Source organism: Sinocyclocheilus rhinocerous, unplaced genomic scaffold (genome assembly GCF_001515625.1).
Source record: "Sinocyclocheilus rhinocerous isolate Xijiao unplaced genomic scaffold, SAMN03320098_v1.1 scaffold1599, whole genome shotgun sequence".
In the NCBI taxonomy this organism is placed as follows: Eukaryota; Metazoa; Chordata; class Actinopteri; order Cypriniformes; family Cyprinidae; genus Sinocyclocheilus; species Sinocyclocheilus rhinocerous.
The window spans coordinates 12,091-32,623 of record NW_015662191.1 but is presented as its reverse complement, the minus strand read 5'-3'; the positions used below and the strand labels follow the sequence as shown (position 1 = coordinate 32,623).

At 35.7% G+C, this 20,533-nt stretch overlaps 1 protein-coding gene across 1 annotated transcript in view; it reads left to right on the top strand.

The window, feature by feature from the left end:
• Nucleotides 1-19,422, top strand: part of mtor (mechanistic target of rapamycin kinase) — a 134,641-nt gene extending 115,219 nt beyond the window's left edge. The window contains exons 45-59 of the mRNA XM_016538036.1: nt 658-840; nt 3,814-3,948; nt 4,371-4,545; nt 4,976-5,111; nt 7,742-7,889; nt 8,608-8,730; nt 9,754-9,836; nt 9,942-10,014; nt 10,107-10,181; nt 10,600-10,735; nt 13,601-13,666; nt 15,517-15,597; nt 18,327-18,407; nt 18,556-18,661; nt 18,780-19,422. Coding sequence (XP_016393522.1) covers nt 658-840; nt 3,814-3,948; nt 4,371-4,545; nt 4,976-5,111; nt 7,742-7,889; nt 8,608-8,730; nt 9,754-9,836; nt 9,942-10,014; nt 10,107-10,181; nt 10,600-10,735; nt 13,601-13,666; nt 15,517-15,597; nt 18,327-18,407; nt 18,556-18,661; nt 18,780-18,795 — 1,617 coding nt within the window. The 3' untranslated portion in view covers nt 18,796-19,422. The remainder of the gene's footprint in view (nt 1-657; nt 841-3,813; nt 3,949-4,370; nt 4,546-4,975; nt 5,112-7,741; nt 7,890-8,607; nt 8,731-9,753; nt 9,837-9,941; nt 10,015-10,106; nt 10,182-10,599; nt 10,736-13,600; nt 13,667-15,516; nt 15,598-18,326; nt 18,408-18,555; nt 18,662-18,779) is intronic.
• The last annotated feature ends 1,111 nt before the right edge of the window (nt 19,423-20,533 follow it).

The window sequence follows — 20,533 nt, the reverse complement described above, 5'->3', positions numbered from 1 at the left end:
AAACTCTAATTGGTTTTCTTTTGGAAATATGTTTCAAATTCACACTGAATGCATTTATGACTGTAAAGCATGTCTGTGTATGTCAAAATCGTGATTAAAATCGAAATCGCAAAATTGATCAAAGAAATCACGATAGGTTTTTTTTGTCCATATCGCACAGCCCTAATTTTAAATGTAAATTCTTTAGTAAAAATTTCCACAGACTTTCAACTTGCAAAAAAGGGGTCAAAATTTGTTCAGCAAGATTTCAGTCCCATGACCTTGATCAGGCATTTAATCCAACACACAAGATCAACAAATTTGAAAATACAGCACAGCCAATGCTCACATTAAACTTATTATGACATAACAAAACACACTTAATCATTGATTAAAAGTATTTTCTTTAAAATTACTGTTTAAAACCAATCAAACTCACAGATCCTTCTGAGAATAAGACTTCATAGAAATACAAAAACAACCAAAAGAAGCAAAAGCTTGTCTGATAACATATTGACAATAACACCTACCAGTCACTAAGGTACAGTAGCAGCATTGGTAAGTGATTTTTTTAAGGCGGGGCTTAGCCAAGGGTCAATTATGATCCAAAACATCGGCCAAAAGAGAAATGAATCCAAGTAGATGCATCACATGGTCACTGCTTCTGTCTGTGTTTAGGTAAGTGAGGAGCTGATCAGGGTGGCTATTCTGTGGCATGAAATGTGGCACGAGGGGCTGGAGGAGGCGTCACGTCTGTACTTTGGAGAGAGGAATGTCAAGGGGATGTTTGCTGTCCTGGAGCCCCTACATGCCATGATGGAGAGAGGGCCACAAACTCTGAAAGAAACATCCTTCAATCAGGTAAGTCCATATGGAGCAATTTGTAACCCAATGTTTTGAGGATCTTCTGATGAATTTTTTTATCTTTATTTTTCTCAGGAAAGTGCATTGTACTGTACATTGACTGTTAAAACTGATTAAAGATGTCAAAAAAGAAAACATAAAAGAATGCAGAAATAACACATGGCTTCTTATACATATCTTGTGTGTGTATATATAAGGTCATATTTATTTTTACATTGATCATGTTACGCATATTATGTGTCATAATAGCAATGAAGATGTCCCAAAAGTGACTATACAATAAGGACACACTGTAAAAACAGTGTAGTTCATTAGGATTATTCAGGATGTACTTAATGTAACATGAACTAGAGATTGGCTTTTTTTACAAAACAGGCTACAAAAATGCAAACACTATGTACCAAGAATTATTAATGTTCAGTGATAATTAGCCACTGTACATTTCCATTTTCTCAAGAAATGTTTTCATTGTCTATCAAAAAAAAAAAATCCACTAGATAATAAAAAAAGTAGTAATTTAAGCCACGTTCACACCAAGAACGATAACTATAAAGATAGCTATAAACATAGCGATATTAGCGTCCACATCAGCAAACGATATCGTCTGTTTATTCTAAGCGCACGCTCATCTGCCGCTTTAAATTCTCGAGCGAAAGTGATTCCAACGATATCGATTCTCTGTGCCTTTATCGTTATAGTTGTGGTGTGGACTCTGCTATTCTTTAATATTGAGAATGATTTTTAGAACTATATCTTTATCGTTATCTTTATAGTTATCGTCCTTGGTGTGAACGGGCCTTTACTCTAATGTCAAATATGTATTAATGTTGTTTCCCATGTTCATGGAAAACCAGGGAATTGTAAATTCTGATCTCCGGGGAAAGTCATTGAAATTAATAAAATCTTCATCCATGGAAGTCATGGGTAAATCATGGAATTTTTTATAGTTAATATATTTTTATTTATTATGCATTGTCCTAAAATATTTAATCAGTGTTACATTGCACTTAAATAAAAATTTTAATACCTTTATTTATTATTCTGGTCTACAAGCATTTCAAACTACATATAACTTGGTCACTCATCTGTAGTATTGTTCTTGCTTAAAGGGGTCATATGATGTTGCTAAAAGACTCTTAACTTTTATAAAGAATATCTCTTTGGATTTGAGACTTTAGTCTTTGCAACTTTACAGATCTTCTTTATGCACCAAGAGTTTGTAACACTTCAAAGAGAAAGGAAAAATTTTTATCGCATCATATGACCCCTTTAAGGTCTTAAAACACTACAATTAAAAGCCTCAGTAGACAGATTTTAACTTTCTTTTAATTGATTAGATTTTTGTGTATTAATTAAAAATGTAAATGCAAATAAAACCATTAAAGTATTAATGGTTAATACTTAAATGTATTAAAGTATTAACTTTAATAAAAGTATTAACTTGAACTAACTTGAAGTATTCTCTCACACACAGGAAAACATTTTTAATTGTCCATAGGTGTTTGTTTTTTGTTTTTTAAGAAAAATACATTAAATACTCATTTGTTATTTATCTGTTTATTCTTGTTAAAACATAAGGGAATGGCCTTGTGCATTAAACTCCCGGGCTGAAAATAGGCCTCACTCTGCACACATCTGTTGACATCTGAAGTGACAAACAGCTTATCAGTGTTTTATAGGCTACTCAGGATGTGTAAACATCTCCAGTATCGACCTTATGCGTCGGAGAAACAAGCGCGTGGCCATCTTTAGAATTTGGTGTTTGCATTTCTGTTTTTGTGGTAGCTTTGTTTATTTCTATAGCATAGCTGTTGAAGAGTAATTAGCTGATACAGTGGATTTAGTTACTAAAAGCCTTATTTATTTCAGTAATGGAGGTTCAATTATCATTTGTTCATTGAAGTAAAATGGATGTAAAAGTTTTTTGGTAATCCTCAAGAATGTTGAATGTGATATTATATTAAATATAGAAATACTTGTTATTTTAAAACCATACCAGTGCCATTTTTAGAACGAATGGTTATAAAAGTTTTGCTTAAACAGCAGATTTTGCAATCCATGGTTGTGCACACAGTAAATATAGAAGTGGATAATGATTAGTCTATATGTTAGCCCGCAGCACTTTCCAAAACACATTTACAAGAAGAACGTTCATAGTGCTTATGGCTATTAAAAAGATTCATGTTTCAAACACTGGACAGATAACAACTCTTCCTTCCCACCTAATGCAGGTGTGTCATATCCCGATCTTCAAGCAGATGGATGCAAAATTTTATTGAATAACATTAATCCACAAATGTGGATACATTTGAGCTAAATTGAGCTAAATAATGACTGTTTTATAGTTTAATCTGATTTGTTCATAATTGACACATTTTGCAGCATCGACACTTATTGAACTGAACTAAATCAATACTGAACTGACTGGAGCTGTAGAATGACTCTATTGTCTTGTTAGAGCTGCTTTACAGAAACAGAATTTGGATTTTCCTTATATGTGACCCTGGACCACAAAACCAGTCATAAGGGTCAATTTGAAAACTATTTGAAAATCTGGAATGTGAGGGTGCAAAAAAATCTAAATATCGAGAAAATCGCCTTTAAAGTTGTCCAAATGAAGTTCTTAGCAATGCATATTGCAAATCAAAAATTTAGTTTTTATATATTTACGGAAAGAAATTTACAAAATTTCTTCATGGAACAAGATCTTTACTTAATATCCTAAGGATTTTTGGCATAAAAGAAAAAGCAATAATTTTGACCCATACAATGTTTTTTTGGCTATTGCTAAAATATACCCAAGCGACTTAAGGCTGGTTTTGTGGTTCAGGGTCACATATTTGATGAAGAGTCATTGATTCTGTTATTTTCCTGTGAAGCTGCTTTGAAAATCTCTTTTGTATAAAACACTATATACATAATGGTGACTTGACCTAACTTTCCTTTTTATAACTGTGGCTGTGGTTTCAGGCTTATGGCCGAGACCTGATGGAGGCGCAGGACTGGTGCAGAAAGTACATGCGATCAGGTAACGTGAAGGACCTGACGCAGGCCTGGGACCTGTACTACCACGTGTTCCGCAGGATCTCCAAACAGCTGCCACAGGTCTGCCAGTAGCGTTTCTGGCTGGTGTATTCCTCAGAATAGTCTTTAGATCACTTACATCAGCCTGCAGCAATATCATAAATCATGATGTCCTAAATGTTGATGTTTTAAAAATTGAAAAGTTAAAATTTGGGATTGGGAACAGAAAATATGAGCACCTTTTTACAATGGTAAAAGCTATCAAACTTTTCATGTGTGGCATGTGTGATGATGTTAAACTCATAGCAAGTCAATTTTCAGGATGAAGACTGACGTTAATATTACCTGATGATATTTTGTTGTTATAAATTTCTGACAGTGTTGATACAATATCAGCTGTGAAAAGAAGTGCACTTTTAAAAAATAAATACTTGCTTCTGTCAGGATATAATTTAGTAATGTTTCATACAATTATGTATTCATGCATATTTCTTTGCCCGCAGCTCACTTCACTAGAGCTTCAGTACGTCTCACCTAAACTACTTATGTGTCGTGATCTGGAGTTGGCCGTGCCCGGAACATATGACCCCAATCAGCCAATCATACGTATTCAGTCTATTGCTCCCTCATTGCAGGTCATCACCTCCAAACAGCGGCCACGCAAACTCACTATCATGGGTAAGAGCCAAGTGAAAATGAGCTGTTTTGCTTAGGCTGTCATAAATACTAGGGGCAAAGAAAATGAACAACAATCTGATCAGGCCCATGGCTAGCTCTGAGCAGTGGACAAATTTGAGTGTTTTTTTTAATATATTAAATTCACTTATTTTCACGTAAATTTCAATGCAAAAATAAATAAAAAATGAGGATATAGCATGTTTGTTTTTTTTCCCCGATCTTGTAATATACTGTATGGCATGCGGTCCCCAGGTCCTGGTGAAGGTATCTCTGTTCTAGTGTGTGAAAAAGGTTGCTTTTATGAGGGCGAGATTTCATTTTGTTGTCTTTTTTCCATACAAACACATGCTGTGATCTTGGTTGTAAATGTAAATGCATTTGTGACAGTTGATATGGTGAGACAAAGCTTTTTCTGTTCTGCGCCCTGCAGGTAGCAACGGTCACGAGTTCATGTTCTTGCTGAAGGGTCATGAGGATCTACGGCAAGACGAGAGGGTCATGCAGCTTTTTGGCTTAGTGAACACTCTACTGGCTAATGACCCAGCCTCCTTGCGCAAGAATCTGAGGCAAGCATCTTGCATTCAGGCATCAGAATCTCAGAAAGTGTCATTCTTTGAAACAAATTACATCAGGCAAACAAGACATAGCTAAAGCAAATGATATATCGATACCTTGTGTATTTTTTTTTTTATTACTTAAAAAGATCATTTTGTTTTTCTGATCAGTGGAATCAATGCTAAATAGATTCAGAATGTTTGACACAAGAAGTAAAATACATTACAAATTAGTAGTTGACCAATACACAGTATTACCATGGCGGGTATATCAGCCAGTATTTTGCATGTTTTAATTACTGGCACAAGCAAACGTCTGCTGCCCTTCAGGAGTCATATAAGTATTGCAAGAGTTAGGCTTGATATTAAAGGGTTAGTTCACTCAAAAATGAAAATTAGGCTGTGTTTTTCTCACCCCAGAGCCATCCTAGGTGTATATGACTTCCTTCTTTCAGAAGAATCCAGTCGGAGTTATATTAAAAATTGTCTTTGATCTTTTAAGCTGTTTAATGCCACTCAGCGGGTGTTGCAGTGCTTCAGTCCAAAAGAAGTTAAATAAAAAGCGCCCATCCATAAAACAAAAGTGTCTCACACGGCTCCGGGGGGTGAACAAAGGCCTCCTGTAGCGAATCGATGCGTTTTTGTTAGAAAAATAACCATATTTAAAATTTAATAATCACTTTAATCTAGCTTGCGCTCACTGTTGTAAGCGGAAGCAGTTCCGGGGGAATGACGTATGAGGTCGGCGTTGCGCATGCGCCGCTCAGAAGTGACGCACGCGGAAGCGAAGGGGAGAGATCAAAACAAAACAACGGTCAAGAATTAGAAGTACAAAACAAGGATTTGTAAAGAAGAATGTTAGAGGATTTCGATATAAGCCAAGAGGAGACTGGTTTTCCTTTGCTAAAGTAAGGAAACTTTGCTTCCTTTGATCCTGTAAACAAACGTTGGTTTTCACGAGACTCACCGGCGCATGGGCAACGCTGACATCATGTCATCAGTTGTTGACGCAAGCTAGGGGGTGAGTAAAACACAGCCTAATTTTCTTTTTTGGGTGAACTAACCCTTTAAGTATAACTTTTGCAACCGTAAGATATTTACATATTTCTCAAAAGACAAAATAACTATTTACACAGATCATCATGACCATCAAAAGTTTATCTTAAACTAGTAGTGTCTTAAACGTAGTGTGTTGCCTGCTTGAACATCAGTGAGTGTTTGTAACTTTTTGTGCCTAAGTCCCCTCAATTGTACTAAATGTAAAATGCTGGACCGGCAACATAATATTTTTATGACCTCTTTTATATCTTAAAATGATAAACAGCTTGCAGATTCTGCAATAAATATGCGAACTTATGAGCATATTTTCACTAAAACATTTTAATACATAAAAAAGGTCACGCAGGGACTTCAGTGAACATTTTAAGTGATGATACAAACTAAAAATTGAATAAGCATTTTGAATCGATTCCTTGAAGTAGGTAGATTAAAAAGATTCCCAGAAATGAGCTGAACTGAATTTGCCAACTTTAATACTTTAACATTTTTGCTACTGAAGTTTACACCAGATGCAACTCGTGACACCCCAGTGCTGGGACACAGTAACACTCACTTTTATGAGAAATTTATCATCTCCAATCCACCTAAGCTGCAAGTCTTTGGATGGTGGAGTAAACCGGAGCACCCTGAGAAAACATGCTAACACAGAGAGGAACATGCAAACTACACACAGATAGGCTTCCTTGCACAGCCAGAACTCAAATTGTGAGGCAGCAGTGCTACCTGCTGAGCAGAGCTGGTATTGCAGTGGCCTCCTCGAATATTGGCATTTGTTTGATGTTCATGCTTTTGGTCTTTTAAAATATTCACAAAAATCTAACTGTTAATTAATGTAAAATATTTTCAAAAACTTTTTGAACGTTTCTGACACCCCCTCGTACAATATAGTTGTTACATTTATTCATTTAGCAGAAGGTTTTATCCGAAGCAACCTACAAATGAGAAACATCACAAGCTCTGAATCTTCTCCTGTAAAAAGGTTGAGCAACACATGGCAAGGGATTTGAGACTGATCTGACATCCAGAAACTTTCTAGATTCTTTTTTAATCTGTTTTGTTGAATTGATGTTGAGCTAATTTCTTATATAGCCATTTCCTCATTTGTGCAGCTCAACCTTTTGTCTCACATAGAGTAATTATTCTGTTTTCAGGTCTATTTCGCAGTGATGGCTAAAGGAATCTGGCCTGATATTTATATCCCAGTAAAACCATGGTTTATCATTTTTTTAAGTTAAATTTAAGATTAGGTTTTTAATCGCTCAGGAGAACTTAAAAACATACAATATGGATGAAAAGATACTTCAGTTAGATTCGTACTCATAAGGATTTCTAGACGCTTTAAAGATAAAATATTCATTTAAATTAATTGAAATTTTTTTCTATAATTTTTTTTTTTTTTTGCTAAAAAGACCAATTTTCATAGCCCATTATTTACAAAGTGTTCTAATATTTGTGGAGGGCGCTATACAGTGCTAGTCTACTGATTCAAAAATATTAGCCAGCTCTGTCGGTAGGTTTTGATACTCTAATTTTTGTGGCTCATATTTTGAATTTTTTCCTCTAATGAACATGTCTTTGAACAGTATTCAGCGCTATGCTGTGATTCCGCTCTCCACCAACTCTGGTCTGATCGGCTGGGTTCCTCACTGTGACACGCTGCATGCACTGATTCGAGACTACCGAGAGAAGAAGAAGATCCTACTCAACATTGAACATCGCATCATGCTTAGGGTAACATGTCTCAAACCTGTCAAATACAGCTTCCTGTATGCCATTAAAGTCAGTCAAAATTGACCATTTTTACTTTAGTAATACACTTTCCTGGTCTTACTATGAACAGTTCAGCAGCGCATTTTATTAGAAGGAAGGAAAATGTTTGTCTTTAAAGTTTTTAACGTCTTTAAAAAAATACATTGCATGGAAGTTCACATGTTTGTTTCGCTTCGTTTTGTTGTGACCAGGACATATTATATTGTGACATATTGTGAACGCCACAAAATATTAACTTGTGAGAATGTTATTGTACAGTGTGTCATGGCCACAAGATCATTGTGTTAAAGTAATGACATCCTTTTCTCTTGCTCACAAGTTTAATGCCTAAACAAACCTGCGTGACAATAGCAACATGGGACTATCAGAAATGGAGATATTCATTTTAAATTTTATTTTGGATTAAGAAGGACAAAGTCACTGTGGCATTTAAGGCATGGTTATATTATATTAGTATACTTCATTGTTATATAGTAGTTATCTACTATGTGAATGTTCCCTTAACATAGGATCTCATGGCTAAGACATAAGAATGTCATTACCTCTTGGTCATATTATGTTCGCACAAATTAATATGTCATGGGCACAACAAAACTAACTGTGGATGGTGTGCGAGGACGTGAAGAACTGAAGAAGTAAAATTGATCTCTGTTGGCTAAAACACTGTAATTTATGGTAGATGGCACCTGACTATGACCACTTGACTCTCATGGAGAAGGTGGAGGTGTTTGAGCATGCAGTGAACAATACAGCAGGAGATGACCTGGCCAAACTGCTGTGGCTTAAGAGTCCCAGCTCAGAGGTTTGCAATCATCATTATCTTTCATTCTCATCAAAAAATTGTGTTGTATATTTAGCATATGGTCATATTTTCTGTCATCAAAGTCGATTCCAGTCACTTCATCTCAGTGCCCAAATAGATGTGGGCGAATTGTAATATGTATTTAGGTGCACATGAGTAAATAAAACAAGTCCCTGCAAGTCCTTAAAAAGTCCTGCATATCTTTAATTGTATAACAAACATTTTACTTATCATTTTGAGAGGTCTTAAATTTGGGGGCAAAAATGCAGAAAATACATGATAGTCTAATATGATTATTAAACTTCAAAAGGCTCTGATTCAATTAATTAAATATGAGCGCTGCTCGTTTAAATTCAGAACGCGGCATCGTTGCGCATTCTACAGCCTTGCAGTTTCAGAGCAGTTCGCAATCAAAGAATGGCGTGTTGGGGGACCATTTAAAAATAAAGTGTTAGCAGATATTACGCAGACAGTCTACGAAGTCTCTGATGACTGGTGGTTGACATGTAGTTGCAAAGTTACTTATAGTTAGTAGAATGTCTAAAGTGGACTATCAAAATTAAGTTTTACCGAAGGTTGTACTACTGAATGGAGCTATAACTTACTAAGCTAACTGAGGAGAAAATGGCTGTGCCCGGACTGGATTTTTTTTTTTTTTTTTATGTATTACAGTAGTCAGAATGAGATTTCTTCTGTGTTACGTACTTTAATTGGGGTGGATTTTTTTTCTGGAATTGTCTAAAATAGGGTTTGTTTACCTTATGCAAAATATAACTCTTTGATTTTGGTGAAAATTTAACATGGATATTTCATCAAGAGATTTTGTATTATACTGAGTTACTTTTTCTGTTATTGTTGAAATTTACAGTATATTCCATTTCATTTTACCATTGTAGATATATTTACCATTTTATCTACAGAAATGTAGTTGTTTTAAGAACAACATTTTAAAAAATGAGATTCTATCAATTACTTTTTTATTATTTTAATTTATAAAATAAAAATGGCTACCTCTTTGTACAGGTTTGGTTTGATAGGAGGACAAACTACACCCGCTCACTAGCTGTCATGTCCATGGTTGGCTATATCTTAGGGCTTGGGGACAGGTACAAACTAAACTGGCATTATTGTTTTTTTTTTAATCAACACTCAAACTAGTTTATTCATTCATTATTTATACCATGCATAATCTTTTTTTCCTCCAACCACAGACATCCTTCTAATCTGATGTTGGACAGGCTCAGTGGAAAGATACTGCATATTGATTTTGGGGACTGTTTTGAGGTAATTTTTTTAAATATTATAAACAACAACAAATAAGCAACATGCAGTAGTTTTGTTTGTTTACGACTGTTTTTTATATATATATATTTAAGGTTGCAATGACCAGAGAAAAATTCCCTGAGAAAATACCTTTCAGATTAACCCGGATGTTAACCAATGCCATGGAGGTAAGATGATCTGTTGCATGGGGGTGTATTTGGAGTGTTGAAGTCCAAAATGTTTTTTTCCACCTTGCCATAACTAGTAACTCTTCTAGATACTGGGAAAAACAGTGATCACTATTAACTAGCATGCATATTACTAGCATATTGGCTGTTTATTAATATTTTTAAAGCACATATTAGTGCCTTATTCTGCATGACCATATTTTAGATCCCTTAATCCTACACCATACCTAAACTTAACTACCTTACTAACTATTAATAAGCAGCAAATTATGAGTTTATTGAAGTCATAGTTAAAGTAAAGATGGGTAGTTAGTTAATAGTGAGAATTGGTCCCCAAACTAAAGTGTGACTTAAACACCCTTGCATTGTCTATGAATGACATCTTTCTGGCTGCCTAACAGATCATGTTTCCTCTCAGGTGACCGGACTGGATGGTAACTACCGGATTACATGTCACACGGTGATGGAGGTACTTCGGGAACACAGGGACAGTGTCATGGCTGTGCTGGAGGCCTTTGTCTACGATCCATTACTCAACTGGAGGCTTATGGACAGTGAGCACACAACTTTTCCTTTTTATTCAAAAGACTTAAAAATACCAGAGCCACACAATCCTGTTACGTCTTAAGAAATGGCATACACTGTGCAAGGTCAGACACTTGGGAGGTTGTGAGACCTTTGTGAGCCTATGAGTCAGATAACCTGCTAATCATGACAATGCAGTTAATACATGGCATGAGCCGGCGGCTGTTGCATAACCTTTTATGCTAACCACAGAGATTAGAGTTTTTATTGTTGCTGCTATAGCAGTAATGACTATGTATGTGTCAGCAAAAAATAGCAAGGAGGTATTTTAATTATTTATTAATAAATGCATTTTGCATTTTCGGAGTCAGTGTGGACTAAAGCTGACGATGCTGCCTCGTCATCTCCACAGTACAGTGGATGCGCATTTAGAGAGAAATGCACCTTCCATGCGCATCACATAATTAGAGAGTATTTGTTTTCAATTTGAATTGGTTAATTTAAAAGTAGAAAAGTTTTTGTCCTTTGAGTGATGAATGGAGCTCAAACATAGTTCAGGCAGACCACGTCGTGACAGCCAGTATCAGCTAACGCTCAGCTTCAGTAACTCTTCCCACTACAATTAAATATGCAATATAACAAAGAGTGAAAAATTTAAGGGGGTCTGAATACTTTCCGTACCCACTGTATATAAGTTCATCCGTACTCAGACTTGCCTTAGTCTGTCACACAGATATGCGCTTACCTTCCTCGATCCCCAACTCCTCCTTATACAGGCACATGATGACTTAGCGTCTTGTTCACAGAAATCAACTATCTGCTAATTGTTGCTTAATCTTGTCCAGTCTCCTTTACAGACCTGTAACACTTCTGCATGAAATGTTATATCTGTTGCATATAAAAAATTCTGGCAATTGCATTAGGCTTCGGGGGTTTTAAATCTCAGTGAGGTTTGCTTATGGACAGCTCAAAATCTGAACCCTTCAAAGTAAAGCCTTCCGCCAAAATAATGTCAGGACCTCTACAATAATCTTATTTAAACAAATTAGTGCAGAATGAAATAGATATATTTCTCATGTCTGTGAGGCAAGTAACCTATACGCTTATTTTCGGTTCATATTTGTGACACGCATTTGTCAAGTCAAGTCACCTTTATTTATATAACGCTTTTAACAATACAGATTGTGTCAAAGCAACTGTACAGCATTAATTAGAAACATATTGTGTCAATAATGCAAAATGATAATAGTAAACACTCAATTTTCTGTTCAATTTTCATTGAATTCAGTGATGTCATCATCCAGCTCAGTTCAGTTTAAATAGTGTCTGTGCAATCAAATGGACAATATCGCTGGAAATTAAGTGTCCCCAACTAAGCAAGCCAGAGGCGTTTATTTGTGATACAGCAGAAACAACAGTTTGTTTGTTTTTTACTGTGCAAAAGCTAAATGTTTGATAGGCAAACATTTGAATTTCTTGCCCAATTCCCTAAAATTATGACAAGGACCAACTGTTAATGATCTGTCTGTCACAGACTTCACCACTTTCTGTTGGAGTTAGTTGGCAAACCAACTAATACAATTTTGGTTGACTGAGCCTCTTCTCGCCGAATCGGCCTCCTGTACCGAATCGATGCGTTTTTGTAAGAAAAATATCCATGAGAATCCATTCCTAAAATATTAAAAATAAAAAACAAACTCCGGTGTAACATGGACTTGTACTGATCTCTAATTTAGAAATGGAGCTGCTACCTGATCTTTTGTATGTCCTGCTGCAGCTGCTGGATGATATGCCTGAGATGTTTGATATGGACAGAATTTGTGTCCTCGTGGAATTTGGCAATAGAGGAGGTCCACATGTGGCATGATATGGTCAAAAAAACAAATTGTGGAAAGAACTTAAAATCCTTATCCTCCAGCAGCATGGAAAAAGGCTTCTGCCTCTCAAATGGTAACGGGTCAAGGTCACCTAATCCTTGTATGCTTTCAAAACAGTGGATGAGGTCCTTTTCTGTGCTCAGAAGGCATGTCTGTGAAAGGTCCATGTAACGTTGCTTGATGTTGTTCTGTGGGCCACTACTGTATCACAAACACCTTTATGCTGGGGTCATCTGGAAAAAAAGATGGCAAATCCACCAAGGTCCTAGAAGTGATAGTTGTGCCATATTTGTAATGGAGTATACAAAAATCAAGACAATGATCTGAGATGTCACCAATTTCATTGATTCCATGTGAAAATATAAAATCAAAACAATGATTACGACAATAAGTGGGTCCTGAAACATTTTGTCTAACAGTAGACAAGATGTAGTTAATATATCTATAAATCCAGTGTTTGGCTCATTACTCTTTTCAAAAGTAATATTATTACTTTACTTATTACTTACTGATGAAGCGTATGGTTATTATTTTATAAAAATAAAGGATGTTTACATGATAAATCCTAAACAGTTCTCGCAATTAGATTATTATAAAAAGCTACAAATAACATATTTTGACCTCATTATAAGACCATTTTAGATCGCAATCATAAGTTATTATAAACAAGTTTAGTATTAATCTCATAAATTGCCATGTGTATCTTGATGTTAATTATAGCTAATGTACCTGTTACTCATCATATTTCGTGATGTATTTTGAATTCACATAGAAAATGTCTAGAAAGACTTTTGATGCATTACTTGACAACACTGTTGGTGCCCTAGTGACCTGTATACAGTAGCTAATAGAAATGTCAAAAGTAATTTATTGTTTTTATTCATTTTATTTTTTTTACATTTATACCATTTTAGTTTGTAAATTTTTAATTTATTTGAAAATATCAACCTAAAATATTGATGTAAGGTGCAAAGTCAAGTTTGTCAAGTAACTGGATGTTTATTTTCTTTCCTACAGCAAACACTAAAGGAAACAAGCGCTCCAGGACCAGAACTGACTCCTACACGGCAGGACAGTCTGTTGGTGAGTCTTTGACTTTATCCCCATTCTAATTAATAGTGTTATAGTAAGGTAAACTCCCCTGTAAAATTGATAAGCAGGGAGATTACAGAAAAAAAGTTGGGTAACACTTTCTATGAATCCCATATTTATAATACATTATAAGGGTATTCTTATGGCATTATAATTAATGCATAATGCATTATAAAAAACCTTATAATATGTTATATCATCTTATAAATATATAAATAAGAACAGTTTTAAACTATTATAATATTTACTTATTTGTGGTTATAGCTTTTAAGAGTATGATGATTTGCAACATGAACACACAGTGAACATGTTGCATCCACTTAAGTTACAATGGATTATATTTCTCATAGTTATAATGTATTATAAGTCTCATATCTTGCATATCTGTTTCAAATGAGTATGATGCTATGTTGTTGTTGTTTTTTTGTTGGCCAACATTTTGTTCAATCAGTTATTCTTTTTAAAGAATGTCACAATACAGTTTAATTTCAGTCAGAATTACTTTTATTTCGGGTGAGAATTTTCCCCAGACCTTTAGTTTTGGCTGTTGACCTTCCAGTCTCATGCTGTACTATCAAACAGACCATGTGGATCAAACGGGTGTTTATAGCATTAGCATGCCCCTTATTGGACTGAACCATTAGTAGTTTTGTCTGGGGGAAGGGGGAATAGCAGCTGAATGATTTTTACTTTTCTTTTTTTTTTTTCTTTTTTTTTATGGTGTGTTTAAGTACCAATTGGTTTATGCAGATTGTTATTTCTGTGTATGTGTAATGTTTAATTATTTTATTTTCTTCGGTGTATAATGTATTGTATGTATGGACCCTGTTTGTTCATTTGGTACAGTCTGAAGGGGGAGCTAGCCCTTATAAATAAGGAGCTATAGAGCTCATCAAGACAGTCTTGTTTGTTGAAAACTAAAGGAGAGACCCTGTTGCAAATTGGACCAAAGCATTTGGTGTAGCCTTTCTTTGCACATTGTTGCAGTTTTGTTTTGTAGTCCAGTATGTGTCCATGGAATTTGTCCCCACCTCGCGGTAATAAACCACCTTTTTGGGATTCACTAAACCTCTGACCAGCTTGATTGTAATTATTTCCTCTGACCACTGGGCCATCTCTTACAATGACACATTTGCTTTGAACTATTTTTACTGTAATAAGTAAATGAGTAAAAATTTGAACTATTTTTACTTATTACATGTAGTTGCAAAGTTGCTTATAGTCAATAGACTAAGGGGACAATCAAAATCAAATGTAACCTAACATATAAACATTGCATTTTTTTTAAAGTTGAAATTATTAACTAGCTCACATCAAGATTAATATTAGCCTCACAGGGAACACTCAAATAACACTCCACACCTAACCACTTACAAGATGTAGTAAGATACTGTGCAGATCTTGAATAAACAATGTCAAGATATATAGTCCATTATAAATGTAAAAGTAGATTTAATATGGTGCTCATTGTGTGTTATAAATAATCATAATCTTATAACCACAAATGTGTAAGCATTATAATATATTATAATTGTTGTTATGATTATTTATTTAGATGATGTAACATATTATAAGGTTTTTATATAATGCATTATGCATTCATTATAATGCCTTAAGAATACCCTCATAATGTATTATAAATATGGGCTTCATAGAAAGTTTTACCAAAAGTTGTTCCCAAGATTTTGTTCACACTGCCGGAGCTTTCATAAATTATGCTTTTATTTGCACACATTTCGGACAAGTCCCATAAGAAAAAGTGACATTAAGATGTGACTTCTAATGTACTCATCCGGAATTTCCACCAAAACTAATGCATTTTCTTGGTATGTTTCATGTAGAAGCCATGGAGGGTATTGACCTGGGAGAAACAACCCACAAAAAGCCTGGGACTACAGTGCCTGAGTCAATTCACTCCTTCAGTAAGTCCTTGAAGACAGTCCTTAAAGTCATTCTGCTTTCAAGTCCTCCTGAGTGGTACTAATTTACAAGCTCAGAAGTCATGATTATTATCTAAAGTGATTTTGCTCTGAATTGAGCATTTTTCAATTTTGTTCCTTTGGCTACCTGTCAAAAACAGAACAGGTTTTACCTACGTTATCATTCTTATGCCACCACAAACAACGGGTTTTGTCCTCTAGACCGGATAAACAACAAAATTAGTATTATTTGCTGAGTATTGAGTATTATTATGTTTGATCAAATAAATGCAGTGTTATGGAAGTGTAACTAAAGCGTTACCTTAACTAATGTGTCAAAATGTGGGGTTTTTTCCAGCCGATGAACAATAAAAAAATCTCAAACAGAATCCATCCGGCTTTAAAAAAAACTACCGCAGCACATAATAAACATAAGCAGAAACAAGCAATTACATATGTAAAATAATGCGATCATCAAACGTTAAACAGCACATAAATCAAAACTGCCTAATGTTACCGATTGAAATCTCGATCCAGGAAGTAGAATAGGACTGTGCAAGCTTTGTAGGTGCTTATGGAAGCAATCTACTCCATCTACAGTATGTTCATCTCCAACTATGCTCTATCATCGTTCTGAATCCAATCCAGATGTAGGCTTTGTGGTTTCCTCAGCTTTTTGTTCAAAATATATATATATATCAGAAAATGAATGATAAACCTAAAAAGCTGCTAATTATATTTCAGCTAGCCCAGTAGTTACCATCTTTTGGCATTTTTGATACTATGCAGTTAAAGCAAAACATTAAAAGAAGTACAAATAAGACACAGGTTGTGTCAATTTTCCATTATTAAACCCTTTTGGATGTTTTTTTTTTTTTACTAAACTATTTGAACAACTTTGCATATCTTCTTCATCATCATTGGACTCAAACAATACAGAATACCGGAAGATGAATATTGCTTTCGCCACAAGTTCCCGCCCATGACCCGCTTTTGCCTCTGGAAGTCCCACACAGCACAGTCTGTTCTTCATCGCCACTGGTCCCGTGTTACACAGAGTTGTCTTTATTGCTGCTGGTCCCATCCAGCACAGCCTATTCTTCATCGCCACTGGTCCCGTATTGCACAGAGTTGTCTTTGTTGCTGCTGGTCCCATCCAGCACAGTCTGTTCTTCATCGCCACTTGATCACCAGTGGTCCAGTTTAACACCAAGCCTGTCTCCTAACCCAACACTTGTTGATGATATTGATGTTCACACCGAACCTTCCTCTCCTGCCTGCTCCACCAGAGCCAGCCATTCCTTTGGCCTTGCCCTTCGCTGGCTCCTTTCCGCCCTTTGGATCGGCCCCCATTCAACCCGGATTTGCCTTGGGGCTTCAAGTGACCAGCTCTGCCATGACATGGGGATTCTTCCCTGGCTCTGCCTGTTCCCTCCAAGCCTTCAGCTCCACCTTGGCCCATCAGCCAGTCGGCTCCGCCTTGGCCTCTCAGCTCTACAGACAACTAACATTGTCCTTCCGGCTCCATTAGTCCCACCTTGGTCAGTCGTCGCCTTCAGTGACCTTCGGCTGCGCCTCATTCCTCCACCCCTGCAGCACCATCAAGCTCCTCCATTCCTCCGGCTTCACCTCTGTCCTCACTCACACCATTGTCGACTCCGGTACCCTGGCTCCACCTCGGCTTCGCCGTGTCTCCGCTTTGGTTTCCTGGTCCATTTGTGTTGCCTAATCTCTCAGTCCATCAGAGTCTGCCTGGGCCTCCACATCTGCCAGTGTCACCTCTTGTCATTTGGGCTCAAAATTCCACCATGGCTCCTTCCTCCATCAGTACCACCGTGGTTCATCCTCCTTCACCAGTAAAGTTTTTTTTTCAAGACACATTGCTGTGTGACATCAACATGCATTTATCATTATTTCAATCACCATATGATCATTTACGTTTACCTGAAACCAAAAAAAAAAAGATATATTCAATTATATTCAACATTCAACTCCCACAAAACGCAATTCAGCAACAAATATTTGATAAGAACACAGTCGTGTTTAGCATAAAAGGAAAGCTAATGTTTTCCATTAGTATAAGCACAAATAAGTAAAGTAAAACAAACCTTTTAATGTTTCAATAATTAAATAAAACTAACCGAATAACATGCTATCATATAATTCAGGATTACAATTCATTTCGGAAATTGGGGTTTCCTTGTTCAGCCCTTGTTCAGAAGCTGCATTTGAAATTATATTGGGTATAATAACAAGTCTTTTTCAGCAATTAGAATTGCATAAATAGTGCTGTGAGGTTGGTGGGTTTTAAACAGCAGTTAATGGGTTTTAATAATTTAACCAATTTTTTTCCATAATTACTGCATCAAATTAATGTTAAATCAACAGCCCTGGTAATAATCTTCTTCTGTATACAGTAAAATGTAAGCACTTATTTACACTCTTTACTATGCGGATACTCACGAAAATGCACTTTGATATGTTTGCCTCGTAAATTTCGCGTTATGTGGCAAACATATCAAAAAGCATTTTTGTGAGTAGCAGTCAACCTTGCCTTGCCAATGGGCAAGATTTGACATACTCAAGCCAACATAATTAAGCCCTAAACGTTTTAAAGGAATCATCAAGAAGAATCTGCTTACTCTTAATCTGCTTAATGATCAGGTTTCAGGATGTGTGTTTTTCAGTATGTTTATCATTGAAAATGTTGCTTTATTATTTTCTTCCTTCAGTTGGAGATGGCCTTGTGCAGCCTGAAGCCTTGAACAAGAAAGCCATCCAAATTATCAACAGGGTGCGGGACAAGCTAACTGGTGAGCAAAACTCATTCACTCTCTCTGACCACAGAGAACTAACACATACATTTCTAAGTGACACAATTCTAGCACTATCATTCATTATCAAAAATCAACAGCTAGTAAAACAAATGATAATGGATTTATGTGAATTTACTTCTTCTAGGACGAGACTTTTCCCATGATGAGACTTTGGACGTACCAACTCAAGTGGAGCTGCTCATCAAACAAGCTACTTCGCATGAAAACCTGTGCCAGTGTTACATTGGATGGTATGTGTTTTATTTTATTGCTGAAAAATTGTATATGCCTTAGCTCAGAATGTGTTATTTTATGCTGTGATATGTAGTGTTGTGTGTTTACAGTATTTTTTTCTCTTATTCTCTTTAGGTGCCCTTTTTGGTAGAGCTTCTTTTATTGTTCCTGCTTTCTTTTTATGTATTTTACTGTAAAAAATACATAATTCACCTGGGATGGTGACGTAAACACAGAGTTTGAAAACAGATTGATTTGGGAAAATGTGAGCATATGTGAAAATTAAAGTTGTGCTTGTTGGTCACTTCAATCTCTAAGCAACCTCAGAAAAATCTGAAGAATGTCATCTTGTGTTGTGTTATATGTGTATAACATTGTCACTGTGTTTTGTTTCTTGAAATGATTTGTACCAGTTAAGATAATCTTGCTCTGTTGATTGCCTGTTATTTCATTAAGAACTCAGAAGAACTACCAAGAATTGTCCAGGTCAAATACCACCAAAAAAATCTAAGAGTTAAATAAAAATGAGACCGTTTCACACCGAAAATTAAACATTAAAGTGAGTTGTTTAAATGTTCAGTACAATAGAAATGTGGATGGAGATTTACATGACAACATGAATTAAATGCTGACAAAACAATCTTATATTGCTCACTTTCTCCTCCATTAGCAATATATGTCAATGTTCCAGTTTTGCAGCAAACTACATGTGCTGTAGCTGGGCTCAATATTTGGAAAAATATGCTTGTTATTATCAAAATGAATTTTCACGTCTATTCTGCACAGATTTTAAAGAATATTGATGTCTGGAAAAAATAAATACATTTTGAAATAACTGATCTTTTTTCACATTGTTGAATTGCTTTGTCCAATTATCATTTAGTGAACTCTGATAATCTTAGAAAAACAAACAGCAAGAGTTGAGTCGTTGTTAAAATTACCAGGGCTTGGGGGAGAAAAATTAGGTGGGTCCCCATTTCCAAGAGTAGACTATACTATAAGAAGATCTTAGCAGGGCCGCTCTCCCAGCTATCTCTTGCTGATGGTATCCCTGAGTAAATTAATTATAAAACAGGACTCCGTACCTTCTTGGATTAAAGCAACGGTCATACTTCTTGTTAATCATACTGAGCTGATAGGGTAAATCGAGCTGATGGAGTAAATGAGGTGTTTTTGATTAGGAAAATGCACATATAGCCAAGAACGTTGAATTAATTTTGTATATAGTTTAATATAGTGTAGCGTTCGTTGAAGAAATTCTGCAGCAGATCATATACTTTATTTTTATTAGAGAAATATATGTTTGTAAAATAACCTGGAAGCAAAACCAGGGAACTTTAGGGCTGTAGGCCTTTAGATCTCCGGTCACTATGACCCACACTTTTTCACTTCAGCAGCTCTATGGTACAAAACACACACACACACTCTTAGTATGAACATGCTCTGATCACTTAGTGGTACAATTACAAATTATACATATGTTTTGTCATTTTTAAAAATAGACCAACTAGACTGTAGGCCAAACTAGGGCACTGTAAGTTCACCATTCACTCAATGTTTATACACATACCAGTTTCTCTAATTGCATGAAGGTTTACTCTTTTTTTTAAATTTTGTGCAAATTATGAATCAGCATTTTTTAAAATAAAGAAGCTGGCAGAATGCCACAATTAGATACAAGTTAGCAGAGTAATGAAAATCTGTGTCAGGAACACGGGAAGTTCTAAAAAGAATGGTCTGAGTTGCGAGTGAGGTCAGATGTTCTGCAGGCATCTCTGCTTTATTGTCTTCACCAATTAAGTCTTAAGTTTTGGCATCCTGAACTTCTTGACTCAAGAGACTTTTTGCAAAGAAAATAAGACTTTTTCCACAACAATCATAGCCCTTGC